Genomic DNA, 27,265 nt, shown 5'->3' with positions numbered 1-27,265 from the left:
TTACGAGTTACGTAAACATGTATCGAGCAAGAAAATTAGCGACATAAATAACCATCTCAAGTACATGATATGTTTACCATACGATACCACCGACGATACTCGGTGTATATGTCTACTTCAATAAGTTGTATGTGTAGCATCTGCAGATCTAAATATTGAGACCTCAGTAATAGTAGTAATATCTTCAGTGTATAGCGTGTATAGTACTGGCCCGACAACGATGCTACGAGGTATACCTGCTTCAATAAGTTCAAAAGTTCAATAAGTTGTATGTTACGCCACGAGGCTTACCACAGGCTGTATGTTCTAACCGTCTCTCGCGGCCCTACAGTGTCGCAGACAGATCGTCTTATCTACCCGACGGATCATATACAATGTATCGACGAGCGCATAGTTGACGTCAAGCAGCGAGCTCTAGAAACGTCGATTTTTGTCCGTTACGTTTTCCACGCAAGAAGGAGGCATGCGTGATCATAGGCGCGAACGGTGACGTGACCCGAGCATAGTCGTCTTCCAAACAAGACAAAGAAATGATCGCAGGGCAATCAGTTCCTTCTGACGAGTCAAACGATATACATCGAGAGGTCTGACGACCAAAATCAAAATCGTATAGTCTAACGAATTCATTGAGATTCATTCAATATCGTATTCAATTCATTTCAATATCGTAAAGTCGAGTCAACTTTCTGTACTATATTTACCATATTCATTGTAAAACAATTTGTGGCGTGTTCATCATATTATTATCAAATATACTATTATATGTTAACCTGTTAATACAGTGTTCCATTCATTGAACCACCTCTGTTATCTTAATCGAAACAGGGGAACGACTATTTCGCGGCCTCGATTAACAAAATCGTAGCGAGAATTTACGCCTTTCGCTGACGCGTTTTCCGCGAACGGTCATAACATTGTATGTGTATCATCTGCAGATCTAAATATCGGGGCCTCGGTAATAGTAGTAATATCTTCAGTGTATAGCGTATACGCCTACTTATTACTTCAAAATACGGTGTTGATCAATTTGACTTCTGAGAAACTCAGTTATGGACGAAAGTGGAGTCCCGGAAAAAGGCTTGCTCGCATTGAGGCAGATGACTTTATGTAACACGCTGCTGTTCCTCGCAACCAAACCTCTATTATTAGTCGACCAATTTTCTAATGGCTCCGATTTGCCTGATTTGACGACGATCCAAAAATAAGCCAAGCATCGCCGCGCCCACTCTAAACAACCACGAATTTCTATTTAGCTATGGCTCGCGCCCGTCCCCCTTTTTCCTAGCAATTATCGCTAATTGTCCGCTGTTCGGCCCATTGAAATTGTTCGTTTTCACTCTCGGTCGAGTACCGGCTGTTATCGATCGTTATCGAGTTCGCAGTTAGTTTTCTCTTTTCTTCCTCCGCTCCTCTGCCTGTACTTCTTATGCAAAAATTGTACATTGTACATTTGCCACGTTGCTTCTCAGAATATGGTAAGATTCTATACGATGACTTGTGGTCATCGAGTCAGGAACACCCAAATGGTGTCAGGATTTTGCAACCATCAGGATGACTGTTAGTATCGTTCAATTTGCTAGTAAAATTAAGAGATACGAGGACAGCTAAGAAACAGTTTGTTATTTACGATATAGCGTAGCGGTTAAAAAGAAATGAAACTTTTCTACGTGAAACTAATTGCATGGCAAATCACTGTACGTTGCAGCATCACGCAATGACACCATTTACGATTAAGCGATATTTTTGCGAGTGTTCTGTCAGCCCCAATTGCTTCCACGAGCAATATTCTTCCAGGTCAATGATAAGAAATGTCAGCCAGCGACTTTTATTCAACAGCATTTTCCTAGAATTCCACCGTGATGAAATCCTGGCTCTGAGAAATTTCCACGTTCAGAGACCAATCTTGCTACCATGGAGATTTTTGGAGGAACAATATAGATCCAATTTTGCAAGAGGAAAAGAAGTCCTCTGGTAAAATATAACCCGAGAATACCACAAAAAAAAGGAATTTCAGTGATAATACCAGCGCAAGAACGTCAAAGGAGGAGTAAAAAAAATAGCTCAAGGCCAGAAAGAAAAATGACAGGAATATGTACAGAAGAGAAACAGAGCAATTAACATCGTAAGAAATGAAAACCTTATTTCATGGAAAATGCAAATGAATTAAGAGAGCGACACAAAAGATTTACTGCTTTACATGGAATAGCACGATCGGATGGCTTATTAGCGTAAAATTAAATTGTGGAAACCTGCTCGTCCCATTGTCAAACTCGTTACTGTTGCGCAAGAGAATTAATCAGCGTCAGTGACATGTAACTTGTAATTTACAAAAATTACGTTAATACTAGGTTGCGCAATAAGCTTGCCTTTGAATTTTTGTTTCAAAAAAGTGTCACAGATCGTCAGCGTTATATAACCCTATTTTAATTGTATGTTGTTTTCGTAATTAACGATTAAAAGAAATCTCTGCATAGATCCCACTAACTCCGACTGACCGACTATAACACTACATAAAAATATAAATTTACGTAAACGTTCAATCTATTTACGATATTGCCAGCTGATAATTTACTTCGATCGTGCGAGGCGCAAAGGAAAGAAACGTTTTCGCGGATATGTGAAAAAGGTCGTGAAAGAATTCAAAGACCATCTGGAGTATCGACGATTATTTATATCTTCCGGTGGGACCAGCGAAATAAGCCAATGAAGGAAAGCACATTGGTCTCGAATATCGCGCACGCGAAGATTAATCCCGTCGCATCGTTCATCACTGCCACCGGCACGCCTGCCCTTTTTGTAAAACGCAGGAACAAAAGGACACGCGCGATAGAGAGAAGCAAAATCGGCCATTAATCACACGTTCGTCCGGTGTTCTTTTGCTTCTTCATAGCGACACTCCGCTTTTGCAAGCGGGCTGCTCTCACTCGTACTTCCCATTCACCGATGCGACAGACTGGAAATCGCGCAATATTTGCTTTTTGTTGCGTCTGTTTCAGCTTGTACACCCTCCGACAGCTGCTGTTCGAGCGTGCCTGCTCTACACGATTCAAAAGCAGTCCGATCGTTCTCTCGCGACAAGAATTTGCATACCAGTTGACTCGTAACACGTTCGCGTTAATTCCTCGTCACCGCGCGTCGGAAATTGTAAGATACTTGCAGCGTAGATTTGAAATAGAAAAGTAACTTTCAACTTCTAACGATACTTTAATTTATTTTCTATATATATATATATTTAATAATTTTTCGTCAACCTAGTCAGATCAAAACGAAGATATTCATCGTGGAAGTTGAAAGTTTCAACGCGTAATCACTGTAGCAGCCGCTGAAAACATGGCTTTCCACGGACATATTTTAATCGTCGCGCAGATTCGACAGAGAACTATCACGATGGATTAAACTTGACAAATTCGTTCGTTTATCAGGTGATGCCTTCGTTTTTGTTTTTGCTCGCGAGCGCCAACAGCGTTTCTCGAGAGCGTCTGAACGCGGCGTTCCAGACGTGACATACACTCGTGACGCGGCTGTTTTTAACGCCAGGCGACATTCATTAAACTGAAAAGCAGTGTTTCCTTCTTCTTTCGTTTCCCTCGTTCAACGAGTATCTCTATCCGCGAGGCGAAAGAATCGCGAGAATAACCGCGTCAAGTGAAAACGACCAATGAAAAACGCCACGGGCAACTATGGCATTAACGTTCTATTTTGTTTTAATCGCCCATTGCCGGTTTATTGGGTGGCAGCTTTCATCGTCCCCTCTGCTAGTCCGTCTGAAATAAACTGAAAACGCTGACGGTTGATCGCAACTTCGCCGAACGAGCCAACTTACGTGGTGCCCCTTAAAACCGAGCTGTTTCACTTGGAAAGTAGTTGACGCTTTTATTAGGACCGTGTTTAATCTCGACTCTGCGTTCCTTAATTAAAACCAACTTGCTGACTCGTTCGCTAAACACCAGGCGAAAGTAAAAACGTCATCTTTGTAGAGAATAACAAATACGACAAAAAGAAGAGCAGATCGAAAAGTAACGTTTCTTCCTAATCTTAACGCGACGCACACGCGTAAAAGGACAAGAATACGATTCGTCGCTACTTTCTCGAACGAGAAGACCTAGTACTCCTTCGAACCGTGCCATTTTATCTGGTCGGTGCTTCACGCTTTTATCGGGACCGTAATTAATCTCCACTTTATGATCCTTAATTAAATCCACCTTGATGACACTTGCAAACACGAAGTGAAAGCGGCATGTTCTGCCTCGTAGACAATCGTAAGAATAAGAGAAAGGGAAATTGAAAAGCAACGTTTCTTCCTAACCCTCTACGAGGAGGCACGCGTGACGTTCTGGCGAAATCCTTAGGCGTAAAAAGAACAAAAGTACAAACCGGGTGGCAAAGTGAAATCGAAGAAAAGCTTCGTAATAGCTTCCTTCGTACCTCGCATTTACCATGCCAACCCCTTTTTCGGTTCTACAGGCGAATACGTACGAGAGGAAGAAGTGTCTGCTGGATAGGGGAATGATTTAGCAACCCCTCGTTTTACGTCTGAAGATGTGGCCTGGTTGAAAACCAAGTTGAACGAACCCTCGCGAACCTTGGCCACCTACGTTGACGCGGATCTACATGAGAATATAAACGCAACCGTGGCCGCGTTGCGCCTCTTGACCGTAGGACGATGATAAATGGTGCCATTTTATGGGCTCACCCCGTCCCATGAATGTAGAGCCTCTGGTCGAACTGGACACTCCGTGCTTACTACGTGAAAATTATACCCCATAAAGTGTCGGTTGCCATCAACCTCGTCGCAGCTCGTGACGACCAGAACACGATCGAGAAATCTTCAGAAGTACTCTAGCGAGACGTTAGCGCTTCACGCTTCTTTTTCACCGGTTGATTTATCAGCTCTATGCTTCTCCTTCGGCTAGGCTTGTAATGAATTTCCATTCGCAAATCTTTTTCATGTTATTGTAGTATATTCTCGTTCGTAAGTGTTATTTGTTATTTTATACATATGGCCTGTGTTGTCAATACCGTAATATAGATCGTTATCAGTCATGGGTTGTAAACATAAAACTAAAAATATATATAATATTGTAATATATTCTCGTTCGTAAGTGTTATTTGTTATTTTATACATATGGCCTGTGTTGTCAATACCGTAATATAGATCGTTATCAGTTATGGGTTGTAAACATAAAATTAAAAATATATATAATATTCTAATATATTCTCGTTCGTAAGTGTTATTTGTTATTTTATACATATAGCCTGTGTTGTCAATACCGTAATATAAATCAGTTATGGGTTATAAACATAAAATGTTTTCTCAGATTATATCGATTGCCTGTGTCAATTTCAATGTTCATACTACGTTCTTCAGTATATTTATAATATAGATAACGCAAACTATTATAAGAAATGACTAAAAGCAAATAGATGTTATCTTTTTATGAAATCAACGAACGATAAACTCTAGTTAATTAAAAATTGGCCGACGATAATTATGAAATGAAGTGCACAATTTATGGATCGTTTCGACGAATCTTCTGGGCTATCCTAATGCACGAATATAGCAATCTTTTACCAGTATATTCGGTCTGAACAACAGGGTTTTTCGCTCGATACTTCAACGACAATCTATATCAGGGTTTAACCAGTCCAGCTGTAAAAGATTACATTGATCCATCATCGATGAATCTACCGAACCGTTTATTTGTCTCCTCCACGTGGTTACCTTGACTATCATTTTTCCATCGCACGGAGATGATGGAGCACGGCTATATAACCGAGTCATCATCCTGTCCTCGGTATCTCGATCCCCGCTTGCTTAATGATTCCTTCACAAGCCGGTGACCAAAGAGCGCGAATCTTGAACATCCTTGTGCAAGCCAGTGATTAATCTGTCGATTACGAAGATGCGATTATCGGATAACCGATGAATCATCCTTACACCGGTGCACAAGCCTAGGAGCACAGTGGATTGGATATCGATGTCGGGTATAATTATCGATGAAGGCGCGGTATTCACCGACACGACACGTTACAGCAACAAAAATTAACGTTACTAATGATGATACATCGTTTGCAAATAGCGTGCACGACTCCTAAATTTTTGCCATCTTAACGCGATTAGTTTTCGAAGGACGAATAATTTTAGTTGTTGATAGACTACGGAGTTTCGTACATTTGTGGGAAATTTAAACGATTCTTTTATTATACATGTATGTTTGCAATAAATGTCTCGTCGTAATTTTTCTATACATTTTCTGATTCTACTTTCAAATTGACAAATATTGGGTTGGCAATTAAGTGATTGCGGATTTTGTCATTAAGTGGTATTGAAACAATCCGCAATCATTTAGTTGCCAACTGAATATAATCGTGACAGTCGTGTCTCATTGCGATGCTAATGCAAAGTGTTTCACGTGACTTATAAAATAAACATTGAATAAATATAATAAATAATAAACATATAATAAACAGTTATATAATAAACATTGAAGTTTCCTACGATAACTGTTGAAATATTTTCACGAGTCAATCGTCTTGTAATCTGCCTTGTCTTGCGTTAGCGTATCGAGAAGAAAGATTGGCTGACAACCTCGCGGTTAAGACTGACTGACAAAGTTCCCAGACACAAAGAGCCATAGACGTTTCGTACAAAGTGGATCTTTCTCTGTTTGCAGGGAACGAAACTATGGATTATTATGGAGTACTTGGGTGGCGGCTCGGCCCTGGACTTGATGAAGGCCGGTAACTTCGAGGAAATGCATATCGCGGTGATATTGCGTGAAGTGCTCAAAGGGCTGGACTATCTTCACAGCGAACGAAAGCTTCATCGCGATATTAAAGGTGAATTTACTTGTCAAATAGGAAAAACAATTAGACGAAAAAGGGAATTAATGGGTTTAGCTTGAAATAGCACAGTGGTATCTTTCGTGACTCGAACAGGATAATAATTTCGATCGTCGCAGGATAATTGCAAATAAAAATTTTGTAACTTCAAGTCACGTACTTGAAAGCAACGAGTTCAATGAATTTTTGTAGAATTTCCGCGTGATTTTCACGCGTCTTTAAATCTGTGCTCTCTCTCCGAAGCAAAGTTGCATTTATTTTGAAACATCTTACAAACCGATCATAGAGACTCGTTTCTAAGAATTTTCCACGATTTTTCGAAAGCCTAGAAGAACGTAAAGTATATTTATTTCTGTTTCTGACTATAATTATTGTTTGTCTTTCAGCTGCAAACGTTTTGTTAAGCGAAATGGGCGACGTGAAGCTGGCCGACTTTGGTGTGGCTGGACAGTTGACCAATACGACCAGCAAACGTAACACTTTCGTCGGAACGCCATTCTGGATGGCACCGGAAGTCATCAAGCAGGCTTCGTACGATTCGAAGGTAATCATGCAAAACCACGGAGAGCGATAATATTCCCGGGAATTCTGGATATTTTTCATCTTCGCTGTTTCTCCTACTCGAGGCCATTGCTCGCAGGCTACAGTCCGGTCACGTATCCCAGGAGATTTAATTTTATTACCTGCCTCTGACTTTCCATCCCTGGGTTCAACGTGGTTACCTTGTTTACCTGTTCGCAGCCTCTCTTGCAGACTTTAATCTACCTCCTTTCTATCCGCACACGCTCTGTGTACAAGAAAAACCATATACCGAAGACCCAGCAATTCTTATTACATTCGTTTCAATAGTAAAACAAAAAAAAATCAATTTAGGAGCTTTTTAAAAGAGGTTTCAAGTTATTAAAAATTAATTACATGGAAATTACGCACATGGAAATTTCTCTTTACTTCGTTGGTACAAAAAGAACAAAGATTATCACGATCGTTACAATTATCGATTTAAATGTAACTTAAATATGATTTAGTTATTAAAACGCAACAATTTATTTAATTCGATATTCCTTTTATCTTGAGACTCCACCAGAAAGCTCCTCGGTTATTAAATTAACGCGAGTGCAGGTTATCCTTTGAAAAAAAAACCATAGAATCCCGTTATCCATGCCTGGACAGTCCTCGTGAACAATTTCTGGAAGATGCAAAGAACGGTCACGTTGTCATTATCGCGTGATTAACACCTGACGAGTCGTAAAACGAAGAACGCTTATTCCACAGGCTGACATTTGGTCGCTAGGCATCACGGCGATCGAATTGGCCAAAGGAGAACCTCCAAACAGCGAGCTGCATCCTATGAGGGTCCTATTTCTCATACCGAAGAACAATCCGCCCCAATTAACCGGAAATTATACGAAGCAATTCAAGGAATTCGTCGAGGCCTGTCTCAACAAGGACCCTGAAAACGTGAGTTGATTTTCACATGCAGCGACGATGTCTTCGTCCAACAGAAGCTGCGCGCACGTATCGCTGTACTAATTTTCGCTGTACGAGCACGTACTTCGTCGAGAATGTTCGTTAGAACTAGAACTGTCGTACTGGAGCTTACGTCTCTAAGTAGATTCAGCCGTCAGTAATCAGACTTATTCTCGTCATACGCTCCGTTCCGTATAATTACTCTCTCTATTCTCGCGATTCAGAGGCCAACGGCGAAAGAACTACTGAAGTTCCAGTTCATCAGGAAGGCGAAGAAAAACTCGTACCTGATCGACCTCATAGACAGATACAAAAAGTGGAAGTCGCAGCGCAGCGAGGAATCCGAAACGGAGAGCGAAAATTCGGACTCGTAAGTTTCCATTTTCGTCCGACAGTTATGACTCATTGGCTACACCGTGGATGTTTATGCATTTGTTGGAAATTTAAACGTAGAAAAATCTGCCGAACTCGTACTGTTATATGCAAAATATTCATACGCACACACACACACAAATCAAAGCATTCGTTGTAATATTTAATACTCAATAACTGAGATGTAGCTATTTCTATGAAACTGACTGGTTTGATATGCGGCCGAGAGAAATTGTATTTCAACCAAGAAAATTATATTTCTGCGTGTAACGTGTTGAGACAAACACGCGATGAAATTTAAAACGAAAATTCTTATAAGAAGCGATTGTGAAACCAGCTATTCTGACTGATGGATGAAGGATGAGTATCCAATTTCTTAGGTTGTGTTCATGAAAATTTGAATTCGCACGGACAACTGCAGTCCGTATGTTCGTTCCATATGTCCATCAACTTCTGAAGCATGAGTCGGAAATACGGTGATTTTATCGATTTCAGGGAGGAGTCGAAACAGGATAGCGATATGGACGAGCCATGGATAATGACCGTGAAAGGTCCTCACGGGGTGAAAGGATCCGTGGTGCCTATGCTACCGCTCGACGAACAGCCAACCTCGTTGACCATCACACACACGCCGAATCACAGATCCACGAATCACAATCAGCAAACGAAGCCACACGCGAACGGTGCCTCGAGATCTCCACCGAAAGATTCCACGTTGAATCATTACAGAAGCGAGTCGAGGGATTCTGTACGCGATGGCCAAGCGAAACACACGCCGGTGAGTGTCCTCTGTTTCATAAAACTGCGATCGAATCCGATAGCCGGGCGAAGAGTGTCTGACGAGTTAAAGAACGAAGAGGAAGAGCGTCTCGTAGACGAGCTACGGCGGACAGGCAATATCCCGTCGTGTGACGCGAGGCGAAGTCGTCTCGTTCGATGACTGTTTTTTAATATCGTTGGAATTTAATCGTATGTTTCAGTCCCGACCGCACGAGGCTGCGCCACCGCCGCCCGTGGACACGCGAGAAAAACGAGAAGACCGAGATTACAGGGACTTCAATCGGGATTCCTCGTTGAGGGAATTGAAGGAGATACGTGACAGCAGAGACAGCAGGGATAGGGAACGTGATAGAGAAGGACGAGAAAGAGAAAGGGACAGGGATAGGGACAGAGACAGGGAAAGGGAATTCAGCGCGAAAGAGAAGAGGAACAGTAAACCGGATGTACCTGTCGTACCTATGGTGGACCATAGGCCCGGTGAAGACAAACAGAGACCAAGGAGCTCGCAGGAACTGAAGCATCCGCGGAGCGCCGCTCTTTCCGGTGTTGTTTTACCTCTCCTTTCCGAGGTAAATGTTTCTTCTAAGGGAGCATCCAATGTTTTCTGTTGTTCTTTGAGATACAGCTGAAACTAAAGAAAAGTGGAAGAAAAGCGTAGCCTCTTAAATATAACAGACTCGAGTTTTACTTACTTTTTCGCTTGTGAAAGATTGCACAGAGAAATATAGAAATCTATTCTCCGTTCTATCTACGTTGTTTGTATTGTAATATGCAGCTTCAACGGAAACATCAATATTCGGCAAGAGACAATAATGGCGAGGGCGGAAGCGGCATTGGCAAGAACGGTGGCGCGATAGAGGAACTACGCAGCGCGTTCGAGACAGCGGAACGCACTTCGCCAGGAATGACCGAGGCTCTTATCAGGGAACTCTTTAAGTCTTTACTTCCTGCCAATCATTCGGAAGGTTGTCTGTTTATGCTGATGGAAAAAGTAATTCTAAGGTAACATTAAACTTCAGCAATTTGCCCCTTCAACGTAAATCGCGTCATCTGTTTTCAAAGATTTTTATCGCATTAAAGGAATTGCATACGTTCATTTGTTTCTCTTATTATTTTCTATCATCGCAGTTTGTTAACTTGTTAACCGAATCGTTCCTCGATTAAGATCTTCTACGATCATGGAATGAAATATTAATAAAGTGAAACGAATTTCAATTAGAATTCGATTTCAGCCCTGATAAACTGAACATTACAGCAGCGTATATTTACAGTAAATGTTTTGTAGCTTCAAATTGGTTTCGAGATTTATTATTTTATACAAATGTAAAACGTATAAATTCACGTATTTTCGCGAATCGCTGTATGCCTCAAAACAGTTAATTAAAAATAATTATTCGAGTTAATCCGTCTTCGCTGGTTAACAGGTTAACAACTACGTCATTGTATTTAGCGTTTCATTTGCATCATCAAAACTATTCATCAGAGTATGAAGTTGTAATTTTTTTCAGGGATACGTAGGGACGCGAGAGGGCGAGGATTCGCAAGAGATTGTGGTCCGAAAACATCCTAACGTTGTAACGATTCGTTATTTCTCGTTTAAACAGAGTTATTATTCCGTATGATGCCGGTACGTTGTTAACCGGATCCGAGCATGAGAGAAGAGTAGAAGAAGAACGTCGCTGCAACGGCCAGGCCGTTTTCTTTTCCTTCGGTCTACAGAGACTAGACTCGACAACAAAAGCTCGTTGAATTGTAGCTTTTATCCGATTATCCCGTCTTCATGTCCAATTCAGCGCGAAGTGCTCGTTAGATAGAGAGATGAAAATATTATAGCGACATTTTGCCGCACCAAAAATTCACTCATTTTATGAACGATAATATCGACTTTTTCCGTTCAAAGCAGAGCAGAAGATTTAGAGATTTATCTACTACAGTAAAAGAAAAAAAAGCTAGAGAAAAGTAAAAAAAAAAAAAAAAACGAGAAGAAGAAAATTATACCATCCAATTGCCCTCGCGCGAGGGTTACAGTTACCGTTAAATCTTAAAAAGATATTAGCTCCCCTCCCCCCGATCGTTAAAAGTTAGTATTTGGAAAAAATTAAGTAAAAAAAAAAGTGCAAGAAAAATGTAGGAGATAGTTGAGAAATATTTTTGCAAATCGTGCAACCACCCGTTCAGGATTCTTTGTACGTTCTTCGTGTTCGGTATCGACGCAACCATAAAAGAGCGGATGATATAGCGTAGGGTACAACCGTGGTCCGATGGATGGTGAAAGGGTATTCGTTGAAGGGATCTTGCCTCATTGTAGATACATCCGGAACGTGTACTACCATTACGATTTTACTATGACATCATAGCCGAATCGTTGCCAGTCGCAGTTTCTTTCGAGCGAGTATTCGCGTTCGAAGATCGCGCTTTTAGCGGACAAAAAATTCGAAGATATTTATTTTAAACCGTAGAATATTCAGTCCAGCAACGTAGAGAAAGATTTTAAAGTTAGCAAAGGGAAAGTGCTGCCCTTTAAATAAATGCCTTCCCGTTGCATCCTGCGTTGGTGCACGTTCCGGATTATGGAAATAAAATCGAAGGAAGGGAGAGTGCCTCTATGTCGGAGGCTTTGTAAATATGTATGTAGCACGATAAGATAGTCTTATTGTTCTAACGATCGACGTCTCTGCCAGTCGGTTGCGCAGCTCCGTAACGCGATCCCGTTTTACCTTGATATTTCTAGTACTGTTTTTCCGTGATTGAACGAAACAATGAGAAAAAGTGAGAGAACAATGGTCACGAGAAAATTCATGCGTTTATGATCGAGGTCCGAAGCGTACACCCGGTTCGGGCGAAACGAAAATTAGTGTAAGCAATATTGATCGAGTAGTTCATGCGAGTGGTAGTGCGCGAACCACACGAAAATGTACTTTCTTTTTCTTGAGCTAAAGTTCTTCCACTAGTTTCATCCGGGATAGGGAGTTCTTATAGTCGAGCCGTTCCACGATCGAGCCTGAGCTGTGATAACTTCCGCGGGACGTCGGCACTTAATCCACGTTGTTTGTAAACTAATGTATTTTATAAAGTATATTATATAGAAAATGAAAAAAAAGCGGATGGAAAGAAAACACGAAGAGATTCCTCGTAATGATCGAATAGACAGAGAGGTTTAACAAGAACGAGGGAGTCGTCGTTTTAACGCAGGATAGCCGCAAACGAAACGAAGTAGCTATTTGCGACGAACGATCGTTTCTGCGGAACGTTTGCGCGCTGTCCTGCACCGTGGAACATTAGAAACGGAGGAAAAAGCGCAAGAGGGTGATAGAGTGCGAGAGAGGGAGAGAGTGAGAGAGCAAGAGGACGCGCGTATGTGTGGAATACAAGAGTGTGTAAGAGGAGAGAGACGATTAACGACAAAACGAGAGGAAAGAAAATACGAAAAAATGTTTAGCGCTGCGCAAAGGTGAAAACTAGCGTAAAAATTATAACGAGAACATAGTATTAATTAACAGGGAGTCGTGCAGAAAAAGAGAGGCGACTGAGAGAGACCTAACTATCGTAAGCCCGCAATACAATATCACGTAGTTGCGTTTTATTCCAGTCAGCGAGGCGATCAATGGAAGAGCCGTAAACTCCTACAATTATTATTGTAATATTGTCAACGACGACGAACGAGATAATTGTTAGTACGTGAACACCTCTGATCTCCGCTCTACCACACCCCCTTTTATTCTCTTTTCCGACTCGTTCTCCTGCCGCCTATAATATTTCTTTGTTTTTCACTCTTTATTTCTGGCCCGAGATCGAAAGAGGAGACACACGAATACACATACAAATACACACACGCGCGCGTACACACACACACACACATACAGAAATACGTAGGAGGACTTTACTATTCTTCAGTTGAATTTACATTAGTTAATATCACTACACTCTATTGTTAATATTATGGATTTATTCGTCTTATTGTTGTTTCACCGTTGGGTTAGGTTCTTTTCGATGACTTTTACGACGGTCGCTACCCCAGTCATCCTCATAAAGCTGCCATAAACGCTTACCGGCTACGCTCTAATAAAGAACTCAGAAAACTCGAAAGACTTCAACGAATTATCTTCCCGTATCACTTCTTCCGATCCTTTTTGCAACGAACGACACCGATTCTACGAAGAGAAGAAAAACAACTTTATCTACAATTGTATTACTCGTAAAACGTTTAATCCTCTTTAATAGCTTTAATTCCTCACAAGCATGCCTGTGAAATTGTTTAGTCGCGAATCGAACGTATGGCTGTGTAAGCAGTATATGTTTTAAAGAACGTCAGGGATCTGAGGCGTAGCGGTCGATCTTAACATTCAAATCTGACTAATCGTTAAAAGGAGTAAATTGTAATTCTCGAAGGGGTGGTTCACTGCGGATTATTCATGTTCTACGCGAGTATCAACCTTTCATTATCGTTCGACGGCTTTCATTTCCCTTGATAGCAATAAATTAGATAGCGCAAGTAGACGTACCGATAGCGTTTTTAAGAAAAACGGAACTGACGAATGAATTATTTAGAGACGCTACCAATTATTAAAGAGTTCTAGAATCGAAATATTCAAGTTTATCGCGAGTCTCTCTAAATTTGTGCACGCTCGTACTTCCGCTGAAAGCGGATTGAAAGTAAGCAGATTTCCACGTGAAACATCAAATCGAAACCTCGTCTCTATCGAGGTTTCTATCGTGTTTTACTTATATTTTTGCATAGCCATACGTAACGTTATAAGAAGCTTTTTACGTTCCCCTTTCTACTTTTCTTTTTTATGTTTTATTTTTTTCCCATTTCTCGAACGTTCAAGCTACTTTTCCCTTGTAAATCTTTCGACAGATCATCGTGAGAGAGCTGTGATTTTGAATTTTATTTTTGAAGATCGTTTTAACTTTCGCCAATAGGGAGTGAAAAATTCGAGAAACAGACACCGCTACCGTTTCTCTTAGCAATTTCAAAGAAGCGCTGAAGAATAATCATAAATTGCACCACGTTCAATCCGAATTACGTGTCCTACTGTAACCAGCACTCTTCTTTGTATTATATTCTTAGCTATTATCCATAATATATTCACCGTTATAACATCGTGGTAACAATAATATTACCTATCGACGTAGAATATAAATATATAAATATATATATATATATATTTTTTGTATTTTACTTCTACCTTGGCTGCATTGGACTGTATCATATTGATTATATGTGGCATGCTAAGGGCGTGTACAAATACGAAATAAAGATCAAATAAATTACGATCGACGACACTCTGTACGTTTCTTGAACCGCGTTTTATCATTGATAAAACAACAAATGTATACAATTTAGAAAAAATTTAATAACCATAGAATACATAATCCTTGTAAATATGGAAATTAGAATATTATTTTCGTTGCTGATTCAAACGACTTAAGATATAAATGCATAATGTATGCTACTGAATTGTAAATTTCTTGGAGAGACAAGGCTGCACACGCCTCTCTTTTTTCTTTCAAAGACTATTTTGGAAAGAACGTTCTTTTACCGAAGCGACATTCTTGCGCGTGATAGTCAGATATAGGATCCGCCGTGGAAGATTTATATGGATATTCAATACCACGAGGTAATTGGAACATTGCAAAACAATACACGTGAAAACCCACGTGCAGTTGACGGTCGCGTTTCACCTACGCTGCAATTGGCAAAATCTTGCGTCACCTTCGACGATTCGATCATCCTGGGTCATCCTTCGCGCGTTAGCAATTTTACCTTGTCATCCACTCGCCGCTACTAATTAAAGCCTCGAGCCATTCATTTTTTTCAAGCAGAAATATTCAGGAAAGATACTAACCGCAAGACATAAGAGGAATCACTCGAAGAGTTAAGAGGAAACCATAAAAGGAAACAGACAGTAAACCCAACAATTTCACGGGTATTAAAAACGAAGTCCAAGGAACTCGGTGACTTAGCAAGGACAAGAAAAAGAATAGTATAAACGTCAACATATCTTTTTATTTAAATAAAAACGTTACTACAACACTGCGATATTCAAGACTTCAATTAGCAATGGACAGTTCATAGAAAAATAAATAAACTCCTCTTTTGCCATCAATAAACGAACAAAGTACAAGCAGAATAATATCAATAAGAAAATCGCACCGCCTCGTTTTAAACGCAGTACACGAACCTTCTTTATCACGAGCCCGGTCGATAAAAGTCAGTCTATGGAAGTGGTCGGACGTGATTGCTGAAACGCGAGAGTACACTGGTGAAAAGCGCAGGTCTGCCAGTTCGCGGGCTAGGTGAGGGCGGCCAAGGGGGATTAAGAGGATAGGGATTTCCTCGACGCGTTTCGATGCGGTAGTCGACAGCATCCCGCGGGTGGTCGCGATCGAACAGTCAGGGGCGGGAGAGCTGTCGAGCAGAGGGTTCAACGAGGAACCCCTGTCTCCTTCTCTCTCCCTCCTCCTTGGCCTGTCCACCACGAATTCGAAGGTAGTAGGTGTTTTCGTAAAAGAGAAACTCGCGTTCGACACGTGATCGCGGATAAAGTCGCCGGACTCTGGTGCGTCCATTCGTATCCCTTAATTGATCGTCGGCCGATTTTCTCGTCGAGTAAACGCGAAGAGGACGACGACGCCCATCGAAACGACTAATTCGAGGGAATTGAAGAGGCCGGTCGAGCCGCAACCTCTCGAGGACAGGGAATCCTGGCACGCCTCCAACCTCCGTCTCTTCGACGACGCCGATCTGACGATGTTCGATGTCAGCACAGCAGACCGCGAAGTGTGTCGTTGCTATTTTCAGGTAGTACGTATCCCACGCTGCCACATACGGGCTCCGCAGACTTCGTACAGCTTTTGCAAGCTTCAAGGCCTCTCCTCTCTATTATCTAACATATACGCTGGCAGTAAATGTTGCTCGGTAGCTAGGAACGCGCGCGACACTTTCAGGCTCGCACATTTCTCGTCTCAACGCCAGACAGGCGGCTAGCCGATTGATTAACTTTTCACGAGACGACCGCGCGCCTATACGCTTCCGCCGCGCACGTGCTCGCTGAGAATCCCCGCGACTGGAGTCGCGTCTCGTGCAAACACCTGGCTTGCCGGCTCGTAGAAGTATACAACGTCCTTAAGCCTCGATTATCCTCCGATCAAATTCAATGGGCGTGGATGGCTTCCGAGATAGCGGAACGCGTAATGGATTGGTGTTGATATCGTATCGGTTATTGATAAAATAATTGTCGAACGCGAAGTTGCAGCGCGTTTCTGTAGAATATGCGGGGAATGTAGTTTCATGAGTGAGAATATTAAGGAGAGGAATCTTTATAACGTAGCAGAAATGATGTTTCATAACTTGGGATAATAAGTCACGTTGTTTTATTATTATTATTATATGGAATTCTAAAATTAAAGTAATCCTTCGGTGACGCCCGAAAGTTGCAAAATATTTCTTTTGTAAGAAATCGAGGATATTTCCAGTTGTTTTATTACAATTTTATGACAAATTAATATCGTGCGTAGCGTGCTATGCTCCACATATTATTTGACCGAACTAAAATTAGAAGAAAGAGGAGATGGAAAAGTTAGACAGGTAGAAATTTCAAAGAAGAAACAATCATCTTCGCTCGATTTATTCAAGTTTAATAAAAACAAAACACGATAGTCTAGTACAATTTATCTAAACCAGAACGAAAAGAGAAGAAGAAATAGAGAAGCTAAATTGGTGGAAATTCACGATCGACCGATATTTAGATCGGTCCGACGACTAGCGTTCGGTAAACCATGACGGCACATAGTCGCGTATAGGTATTTACGCTTTAATTACTTATTTTTTTCTCGCCGCTCCAAAAAACCACCGATGTGTAATAGAGTCTTTTGTGTGTCGAGTGCTTCTGTGTGCGCGCGTAAAGCGCAACGATCGTACGTCAAAGCCGGCAGTGAATCTCCGCGAGTCGCAGAGCGCGGACGTTACACCGCGGCGAAGCCACGTGAATACGCTACGGTAGTGCAGCAACGAGCTCCTTCGATCTTCTTTACATTTTTCCGCGTCTAACTCGCGCGTTTCACCACGTGGCTGTCGAATTCGTTACAATTTTCGAAAAAAAAAAAAAAAAAAAATGCTCATTGCTAGTACACTTACAAGTGGCTATAGTCTCTAACGAACACCTATCGTCTACGCTTTGTTCCTTCCAATTCATGTGCTATATCTCACGAGTTCTCCTATTAAATAAATAAGCGCGTCGTTTAGTTATCAAGTTAGTTGAATCGCCCAAGCGTTGCTGACGTTTACCTTGTAACGTTTTATTTTTATCAAGATCGATACGATTTGCCGATCGAAGCGAAGCTGACAATGCAAGTCCGGCGATTAGTTTACTACAAACCGTAGAACGAAAATGTTACGACAAAGGTGATTTTCGTTTGAATATATTCGTTCGTGACACAGTGCGTCTCCAATGGGTTGAACAAAGTTTGTTAAACCGAGAAGTAGTCTCAGAATGCTCCTCTCGGAGCATCGAATTATTCCGTACTTTCTTTTTAATTAGAAGTTGCGTCTCGGAACACAGACGGTGCTCCTTGCAATTATGGAAATCCATATTCCGGTTCGACGTAAGCTCCTGTATTCTTTCGAATTAATTAGCGACTTAATTGCCAGACGAATCCCCAGTTTCGGTCGTAACGAAAGCTTTCGAGTGCATCCGATGGAAACGCGCTAGTCTCTACAGTGACAACGAGCACGAGCGCGCGATTCGATTTAATTTCTCGCCGTGGGTATTCGCCAATGCGAATAGTTTCTATGATTTGAACCGTATCGTCTCTCGAATGGAACAGACGAACTCGTTTCTTTACGCTTTTCTACCCGTAATACGATTCCTCGTGCTTACAAAAGACTGAAAAACCTATTGTTGCAACGCTGTATGAAACGTAAGGCGACACCCTTCAATAGAAAATTAAAAAGTCAAGGGAAAATGACTTGCAGAAGCAAGACGCTTCTGGAGCGAACATCGAACTGTTTGAAAAATTCGTAGTGTGTTTCGTCAATGATACATATTACTTTATATATACTTGTTGCAAGTGATACAGCGTATTCGTTCTACTTGAATACTAAAAGAAACTAAAGAGAAATATGTACGTGAAATAGATTAAGCGTGAAGACCTTTTTCAATAAAATAATTCTGGATCTTGTGTATCGATGGAGAGCAGGCATAAAATATTAGATTTTAACTATAAAGAATTCCATTAATTATATTCAATTCCGTTTGCTGAATGAGTCGCTCAGAAGGCATGTAATCAACTCCATAAATTAAAGTACATAGAAGACTGGCGATTATAATTATCTTTTTTAATTTCCTTTGAAATTTATCATTATTTGTGCTATCTCCTCGTGATAAATAAATTGATAAGAATGATATTTCTTTTTTGAAACGTTGAATATTAATCACGACAATATGAAAGCAAATAAGAAGCTATTCTTCTGTAGATACACCGGTTAATTTTCCAGCTCGTAATTGTCGAGCGAAAAGAGTCTCGAACCGATTGCCTGAGCGCAATTGTCTAATGTAAGTCAGGTCGTGTATTGTCCTCCTTCTGATCATAATTGATGATTGCGTAATCAGAGCTCGAAAATAGGCGTCTCAACAACGTAGTACGGTGGGTGTCACAGAGAAAAAGTTATCGTTAACGTTTAGCTCTCTGTTTAGGAAATTGGGATCGTTGCAGTTTAACGCGATTGAAACCGGAGATACGTCGCGAGTGAAGCCGCACAAACGAGCACACGAACTGTAGAAACTACGCGCGTCGAAAAAGGGAATAAAAAGCTCGTAAATCTGATGAGGAACAGGTTCTCCTATACGTCTTTCGGAATATGCAAAGTGCGAGAAGCGCGCGAAAAGACAAACTTTTTTACGAAATAGAGCGAATCCAAGTTTTTTATACCAGAACACATCTATATTTGTAGACCCTTTTTTCGACATATTTATTCTGCAAACGGTATTTTAACAAGGCGCGAGTGTGGAATGGATGAATCAAATAAAAGAAATTACATTGAATACTGCAAGATTTTATCGGCTAAGAGAAGAAGAAAGGAAGACCGGTGTCTGGATCAGGACAATTCAATTAATTATCGTGTACACGAGTGCATCGTCAGACGCGTCCGTGTCAACGGATAGACGTTGTTTTCTCGTGGAATGAATGAACGTGACCCTTGGAATTCTTATGCGGATATAGAGAGTAGACGCACGTGCTTCGTGAATCGACCAAGATTTGTGATGGCCGCGCGTGCCAAACGCTTGGAGGAATCAACCGTTATGACGTGATCCAGCAGCGAGAGGAGACTTTAGGTGGAAGTAGCTCAGGAGGATTCCACGACTATTTTAAGAACGTCGATGAGCATAGTTTCTGAGAGAAAAGTGGAAACTGACACGCGCCGGCCATCTTCGATAGTCGATAATAATACAGCGGAACAAAAACCGAGAAGAAAAACAAACATCTCCGCGTAACAGCTTTTAAATTTTTTACTATTTTTACGATCGAGTAGTGTAATCGTGAATATAATACGAGTCAAATAAGTGGTATCGTAAAAAAAAAAAAGAAAAAAAAGGGAGAAAAGAAACATGGAGGGACGATCAAAAATCGAACTTGTCCGCGTGCCTTCGAACGAGCGCGGCGGTAACTTCCGATCCGTGGACGGTGGCCGTGGCAGTTATAACTACGTTCGTGTAGGCACGTACTGCCCGGAACCGGAAGTTAAAGTGGTAGTTTGCGACAGCAAACCGCCTATCGAGCAGAATCGGAAATTCAAAAAGTACGTACACCACCCTTCCTTTCTTTCGCTGATACTGGCAATTTTGTTTCTTACTAACGATAAAATAACGTTTCAGGCACTTGGGACCAGTTTCGAAATTGCTTAGACGTCGCCATCACGCGGCATATCTCGCAACAAAATCCTGTGATAATATTTATAACGTGAATAGAAGTAGTAGCTCCTTAGATTGGAGGGTTAATCAAACGACAAACGAGCAAGGTAGGCAATTGTTCAGTTCCAGCGATCGCTTTATCGTAGCGTGATACCGTTACTGTCGTACCAGCGTTAAAACTACACGAGCAGCATTCTAAATTATTATTCCAGGCTTTCAATCCCGTCAAAGCAGCAGCCTTGATTGGCGAGTAGGAAGATCTATCAACAAGCTACATTGGAGGGACACTACGCGCAGCGCGGAACAGCTTTCGAGAAGTGGAGCAATCAGTTCTGATCACCTTCAAACATCCAGTACAAAGTACTCATCATTCTGTTACATGTACTTGACGTAGAAACAGCGGCTAATAGAAAATACCAACTCCGCAGGTCGAAACTCATTTCGTTGTTACGAAGATTGTCTCCGCGAGTTTCTCGTCCAGGAAGCAAAAATTCCTTGCAAGCCTCCCCGACGATTTGTCCTTGGGTGCAGGTAGAGTACTCGACAGAATCGATTAACGATGGATTACGAGAAGATTCGCAGGAAAACGACGTAAGCTTCCAGAGAGAACTGCAGCTAAACGAACTAAGGAAACGCATGGCTGGAATCCCTACCACTTCTCAGGTGATTTGTTACAATATATATATATTGCATTCCGTATGATAGAAACGATCGCTCGTTGTTTTAAGTCGTGTGGAACAAAGGTAAATCGAAGGCGTGACCGTTAATGGTTTCCTCGTTGAGTAACTTAAAAAGAAGACGCAAAAACATCCCAGGTTAACAGCCTTTTGTTATCGAATGTTATTGACAATGCGAACGGTCAATGGAGTAATGTTTACCAAAATATTTTACGTCCCAGGTCACTACGAAAGGACTTGCTAAGAATGACAAGGAACTGCAAAGCTCTTCGAAGGTCAAGATACACGTACAACAAGCAGAAAATGATTATACTAACGCATCGCAATCGTAAGCCTCATTTTTTATTTCATTTTCATTTCTTTCTCTTATATAATACCTAGAAGAATTTCTCCTCGCTTTTGCATCGAACAAAAGATTCAAAATCTTCTCCTTCAGAACCCTTTACGCTCTAAAACAAGCAAAGTACTTCGAGATCCCTGCATGCGACCTAATTGCACCTAACGTTAGCTTGTAAGTAAACGTAAACGATAGATGTATGACACCCAATAAATAATTGACAATGTTTTCTGCACTGTGGTCTTAATCTCCACCTTAGTTTTCGTAAGACGCACGAGTACCTTGATTACTTGCATCCCTGAGTCTATCGAATACTTAACAGGTTGGTAGAAATGAATAACAAAGGAATTGCTCGATGATAAATACTGACAATTTTATTAATATGAATACTATAATACACGTAAACAGACGCGTTTTGTCCGCCACTCATTATACAATTGTCAACTTGATCAAGGAACATACGAGACGACATTAATCGTACGTGTAATTACTATTCATAATATGTACAAATCAGATTGTAAAAATAATCTGTACAGTAATGATTCACGTATTTGTGAACACGACTAGTAATTAACCTTTTGTAAACAAGACATAGATGGTTGTCCTTTGCTGGCACGTGAATTAATATTCCATCTTGCTCTTTGGGATCCACATAGTCTATGGTATGGTCTTCGGATACATGACTCGTGTTAAATTGGATCATCACATCGAGAGCTCCGACGTCGGAAATGTTTAAATCGTCACTATCTTCTTCCCGATCCGATTCCAAAGAACAATCTAAAGGGTCGGACAAATAATCTCCAATGTCGGACACGTCAGAATCATCAGTATCTAGACTTCTAGCTAATTTAGGTGGCGATGGGTCTTCCATTGCTGGCGAGAAACCCTGTTGCGGTAAACTTTTCTTCTTCGAGCGTGGAGATTTCCTTTTACCCATCTTCTTCAAAATATCATCCTCGTCAATGTCTTCATCCTCCTTGGTGCTCACTGGAGTATTACATCCTGATTCCGTGCTCTTAGTTGGTATCGACCTTTCTTGACCCTCTCTGCTACTAGTTTCCAACAAATCTTCTTGCGTTTCATCGTTTCGACTTGAATGTTCATTACTGCTGGACTTTTGCTCACTCGAAGTATCACTCGCATATGATTTATCGCATATTAACGTATAACAACCTGTAGACCATCTCTGAAGCTCTATTATCATCCTAGGATTCATAGTTTCTTTTTCCGGTACTAGATCTAATTCCGTGTAGTCTTTTAACAATTGGAACATTGTGATAGATTTAAACATATTGTAGAAAGATTTTAATAATTCGGGAAGGCTTTCTTCGTCTGCCACTTCGTAATTACAAACATCGGGTGGCCCAACTCTTTTCCAAACGATAGTATCGGATGACAAGTCTGTTACAATTTTCTCATAAACATCGTCTTTCAGAAAATGGGATAAAAATGTGTATGATTTATGTTCTATGTCGTGGTGAATTTCTCTAACTATTCCAGGGAATAAATAACATTCTGATACCCAATCCTTCACAGCTACTCGATCGTTTAATGGTACTATGTAATTGGTTTCTACGTCTGATCTTGGTGATCTACTATCTTCTTTAATTGGCCCATGAAACCAACCGTTGATCGACCAACGCGACTTATCAGGTGTAGTTACCTCAGCCACTTGATGATAAGAATTATTGGCAACTTCAAAAAATACAAGAGAATTATATTCTGGTATTAAAGATTTTACAACGTTTCTAGGTACTCCATTTCTATCTGTGTCAAATAAATCCAGAGCTCCTCCATCTTTCTCAGACCAATTTTTTGAAAGGTACAATATAAAAGCAATTCTACGGTCACCCGAATTGTCATCATGACATAGTAAATAATCTGTATCGTAATAGCAAGAACTTGACATGGATATTTTCTGATTAAGCTCTATCTTTGTATTCCGTTCCATCCATGTTGTTAAATCTGTTTCAAACGTCTGATATAACAACTTTAAATATTCTGTGTCTATGTTAGCAAAATCCTTGGTTTGTTCAAACTGAAAAAGATCCATACTATTCCTTCTACTTTTAACATCCAACAATTCATTCTTTATCTCATCCATAAATTCTTCGCTGCAGATAAAGTTTGATATTCTGCACACTTTAAATGGCTTTGATATAATTTCAAGGTTCTCTATCTTCTGATCAGTACAGTTGTGCCAATTTTCAAAAAACAATTGCTGGAAGTCAGATGAAAAGATAAAATCAGAAATGATAGATTGCTTTAACTTTTTTACCCGCGGTTCTTCCTCAGCCATTACTCTGTACCTTCCTTGAAACGGTCAGTTAGAGAATTCTTACTTATATATTCTTATTCTATCAGTCTTTGTCCCTTAATTCTTTGAATCAACAATACATATTCTTTATTAATTTTATCTACAAATACTTTTAAAAATTTGTAAACTATATCACATTTTTCCGCGTATATAGACAGATATGTAGCATTACATGTTTTAACTGCGTGCATTCATCGTCTGTGATATTAAGTTTCCCGTGGAAAATACAAATTCTATTCGATCTCACGTTTTACTTCTCTCCAAACATTATCCTGGAAGGTTATCGCATTTCCACACGGTTGTAACAATCAGCTAACAGTGATTGTTGTAATTAGATTTTTATTTACGAAATTAATATTTCATTCTTCGTTAAGATGTAGTGTCGATGATAGAAATATCACAGTTTGTCTAAATACACTCACCAGACGATGCGGTCCTTGCTTTTCGATACATGCGGCCCACGTGGTCGTTCGACCCGCACGTGTTCTGAAAGCAGTCGGTCGAAAAATCGATTAATAAAATCCAGCTTGCGCCGTGATCGCATCGATTCTTTGAATAAACGATCGTTCATTGAATTATATTACTTCTTCAACAATTACATACCAGAAATTGCACGTGTGTCCAAGTTTAGAGAATTAGGTCTGCCGCTCCGTATCACCACGCAGTTGCATTCTGCCCAGGGATCGCTACTACCGCTGAGGAAAACGTTGATTCGATCGAAACCAGGGACGTCCTGAATTATTTGTGAACCCTGGCCATAAACTATTCTCCTACTACGTACAATCGGTACAACTCGCACTTAACCTTATTTCACACCGTCTGACGTCATAAATTTCCTATGATTCAATACCGCGATTATTTAAAATCGTTAAACTACGTGGAATTTTCATTTAATGTAATTTTAACAGAGGAATCACGTTACACGTATGATAAAGTTTATTTAATAGATTTTAAACACTGAATAAATTTTGTAACCTATTGTAATACATCGTGAAATGTCAAGAAAAATATGAGAACGTCAATATCGTAGCTTTCTTGTTTTCTTTTAATTTGTTGTAGGTTACATACTTTGCTGTTTCTTATTGTGCCACGCGACACATTTATTTTATTATAATTTAATTGCTATAATACATTGTTGAATCAAATCTACAATTTGTAAGCAATTACTCATAGTTTAGTATCCGAAATTTTAATAAAATTATTAAAATATATAATTAAAATGAAGAACAACGATTATGTTTCGCGCATTTCAAAATATTTATATATAATTTCCCTGTTTTTTATATAAAATACTATATAAATTTAAGAATTTTGAGATTTCAGTAACCTTTCGAGGTTCAAAATTTCGTGTAAGAAATTAAAATATTTTAAATAGTCCGCGCTACAGCGCCAGTAGTTGAACGATCCGCCGAGCAGTGTCGCCACGGACGGTCGTATCAAGATGGCGGCAGTAGTTCACGTTTGACGGATGCCGTTGGTCGCATGGAAATTCGGGGCACACCCTGAGCGTTAAATTGTACAAAGTGTGATATCGTCAGGCCGAATGTTCGATCATCGTGAAATCTTCGTATAAAGAACTCGCTGGCAATCCTGGAACTAGATAACACGACAACTTGCGCATACGTGAGTAACGAGCGAAACCCACATACACGCAGCGTGACAAGTCTCATCCTTTCAATATTTTATCCCTCGGGATCTGTCAACACACGGTCCTTTCCTCCTAAAGATGCACGTTGCCTACTCGTCGTCCGCCGATAAGCTTGATAATCAAGGGGTGGGGTTTTGTGGTTGAAATCGACGATGTAAACAGTCGGTTAGGATACTCAGTATCTTTCAGTCATCTTTTGTTTGTGTCGAGATCACGTTGTGCCGGGATTACTGGTGAAGCAGTTTTATACTATTATCATTATTCAAGTGGTGTCCAAAGTGCTCTAAAAAATCTCATCTCGATCGATAATATTTAGGTGTTATCATCGAAGATTCGTTCGAAGACTATTTTCGATTCCAGTTTCTGCGATTCCCGTTTTATCCCCCCGATCTACTATCTTGGCCTTGAACCGGACTCTTAGTGCCCTACTGTAACGATTATGGCGTGAAGGAGCTTTCGAATTTTGAAATCCGCAACCGCTTGTCGAAACAGAGGTGAGTCAAGTGGGAATGTTTCTATTACACATCAGCCTCATTGTATTCAATTTTACATTTTACTTTATACATTCTCTCCCTATCGTGTAATATCTGTCGAGATTCTTTCCGTCTGTAAGTGACTATCGATTGCCATAGGGAACTACGTTTCTCCCACGTCATACCTTATTTTTCGTCGACCAGTGCCGTGTTTCTGTATCCACTAACGAATAACGAATAACTAAGATATTTAAGGAATACCATGTAAGAAGATAATTATATAATTTTATATTATTGAGAATTCGTGGAACTAGGAAATACAGGTGTACAATTGCCTACGCGACAATTGTATGTTTTATAAAGTAGTGATCATTCAGATAAAATGGAATCGTGGAAGTTTCGAGTGACTTGCTCGCGATGAGGTAGGTCATTCGCCTTTTTTTTCTCCTTCGGTGGAATACCTTCGACGAGATGCCAAGTGGCTCGTTTAACGATTACGCCACTCGAACCACTAAGCTTGTCGATCGCAACATTAAGTGTACTGTTAAATTCAAAGTACGTCCATTAATGTTGCCGTGTAAATGTTCCTTATACACGGTGGTCTACCTGCTTAACACCTTACCGTGTCTAATTTGGACAGCATTTAACGATTTCGAACTATAACTTTTCTATTTCTGAATATTCTTCGACCCTGATGAAATCCTCGATTCTGTGTTCGATCCAGCTTTCGTTCTAACCCAGAAAAGAACTTTTAACCAGGAGTTATATCTTATATATTATATATTATATATCCAGATTTAAAAAGTTAGAGCGTAAGAATTCGTATTTTAGATAAAATTATTTTCCTCAGGAATAATCGTCATAAATGGTCAGAATTCATTTTTGGCTACTCGTTCCCATTATTGTTAACGAAAATAGTTTTTTTTTTTTATTAGAAATAATCATTCTTTGGTCATTTTCGTCGATCGTTAATTTTTATTAATATCTGTAGATTAATCGTAACACTTATAGATAAATATTTTTTAATCGTTTCATTCTTTGAAAAATTTCTTTATCAATCACAGTCGTTCGTTTAAACAAAACTTACCATTGTCTTTTAATCTTGTCAAAAAAATCTACATGAAAAATCAGATATATCGATACCAAATCTACCGGATTTTTCTAAAATATAAAAGATCTTCTAAGAAGAGAAAAATACGACTCGATCGAAAGTGACGCGAAGGATCGGAAGAAAGGTGTTTGTTGCGAGTGGATTTTCATCATTTGTTCCCAGAGAATGAGAAATTCTTGAAAGACGTATCCTGTCAGCCGATGTTGAAAATACGTCAAGACACCTGGTATACGGGCAAACCGTTACCTGTTTCATCGACGTGAAAAGGTTCAATCTATCCTCGTCCACGTAGCCGATTTTTCCTCTGAGGTTTGTATGTACTTGCGC

The 27,265-nt window shown here is 40.2% G+C and overlaps 3 protein-coding genes across 11 annotated transcripts in view; 2 read left to right on the top strand and 1 right to left on the bottom strand.

The window, feature by feature from the left end:
• Positions 1–11,472, top strand: part of LOC117231598 (serine/threonine-protein kinase 25) — a 114,223-nt gene extending 102,751 nt beyond the window's left edge. For all 6 annotated transcript variants that reach the window (XM_033490186.1, XM_033490189.1, XM_033490185.1 and 3 more), the window contains 8 exons: positions 6,675–6,840; positions 7,230–7,387; positions 8,116–8,301; positions 8,535–8,680; positions 9,178–9,460; positions 9,663–10,031; positions 10,238–10,464; positions 10,971–11,472. In XM_033490186.1, coding sequence (XP_033346077.1) covers positions 6,675–6,840; positions 7,230–7,387; positions 8,116–8,301; positions 8,535–8,680; positions 9,178–9,460; positions 9,663–10,031; positions 10,238–10,464; positions 10,971–10,980 — 1,545 coding nt within the window. In that variant the 3' untranslated portion in view covers positions 10,981–11,472. The remainder of the gene's footprint in view (positions 1–6,674; positions 6,841–7,229; positions 7,388–8,115; positions 8,302–8,534; positions 8,681–9,177; positions 9,461–9,662; positions 10,032–10,237; positions 10,465–10,970) is intronic.
• Positions 11,473–15,784: 4,312 nt separating this feature from the next.
• LOC117231597 overlaps positions 15,785–27,265 on the top strand; it is a 41,662-nt gene continuing 30,181 nt past the window's right edge. The window contains exons 1-6 of one of the 4 annotated variants that reach the window (XM_033490180.1): positions 15,785–16,267; positions 19,161–20,263; positions 20,340–20,482; positions 20,588–20,735; positions 20,804–21,038; positions 21,274–21,380. In XM_033490180.1, the coding sequence (XP_033346071.1) occupies positions 20,073–20,263; positions 20,340–20,482; positions 20,588–20,735; positions 20,804–21,038; positions 21,274–21,380 (824 nt within the window). In that variant the 5' untranslated portion in view covers positions 15,785–16,267; positions 19,161–20,072. Of the gene's footprint in view, positions 16,271–17,566; positions 17,870–17,889; positions 18,070–19,160; positions 20,264–20,339; positions 20,483–20,587; positions 20,736–20,803; positions 21,039–21,273; positions 21,381–27,265 lie in introns of those variants that run through there. The other 3 variants (XM_033490178.1, XM_033490179.1, XM_033490181.1) reach the window with 3 other exon arrangements.
• Positions 21,738–24,647, bottom strand: LOC117231599 (prolyl 3-hydroxylase OGFOD1). Its single transcript, XM_033490190.1, has 2 exons — positions 24,310–24,647; positions 21,738–24,192 (listed from the first exon to the last, which is right to left on the bottom strand). The coding sequence occupies exon 2, from the start codon at positions 23,686–23,688 to the stop codon at positions 21,880–21,882; it is 1,809 nt and encodes a 602-aa protein (XP_033346081.1). The 5' UTR covers positions 23,689–24,192; positions 24,310–24,647; the 3' UTR covers positions 21,738–21,879.

The sequence above is a fragment of the Bombus vosnesenskii genome, unplaced genomic scaffold (assembly GCF_011952255.1).
Source record: "Bombus vosnesenskii isolate JDL3184/JDL3185 unplaced genomic scaffold, Bvos_JDL3184-5_v1.1 scf7180000013273, whole genome shotgun sequence".
NCBI classification, from domain to species: domain Eukaryota; kingdom Metazoa; phylum Arthropoda; class Insecta; order Hymenoptera; family Apidae; genus Bombus; species Bombus vosnesenskii.
This window is presented reverse-complemented; position numbering and strand designations above follow the sequence as displayed.

Coding starts and splice junctions, on each gene's coding strand:
- LOC117231599 (XM_033490190.1), bottom strand. CDS start 23,688: ATGGCTGAGGAAGAACCGCGGGTAAAAAAGTTAAAGCAATCTATCATT.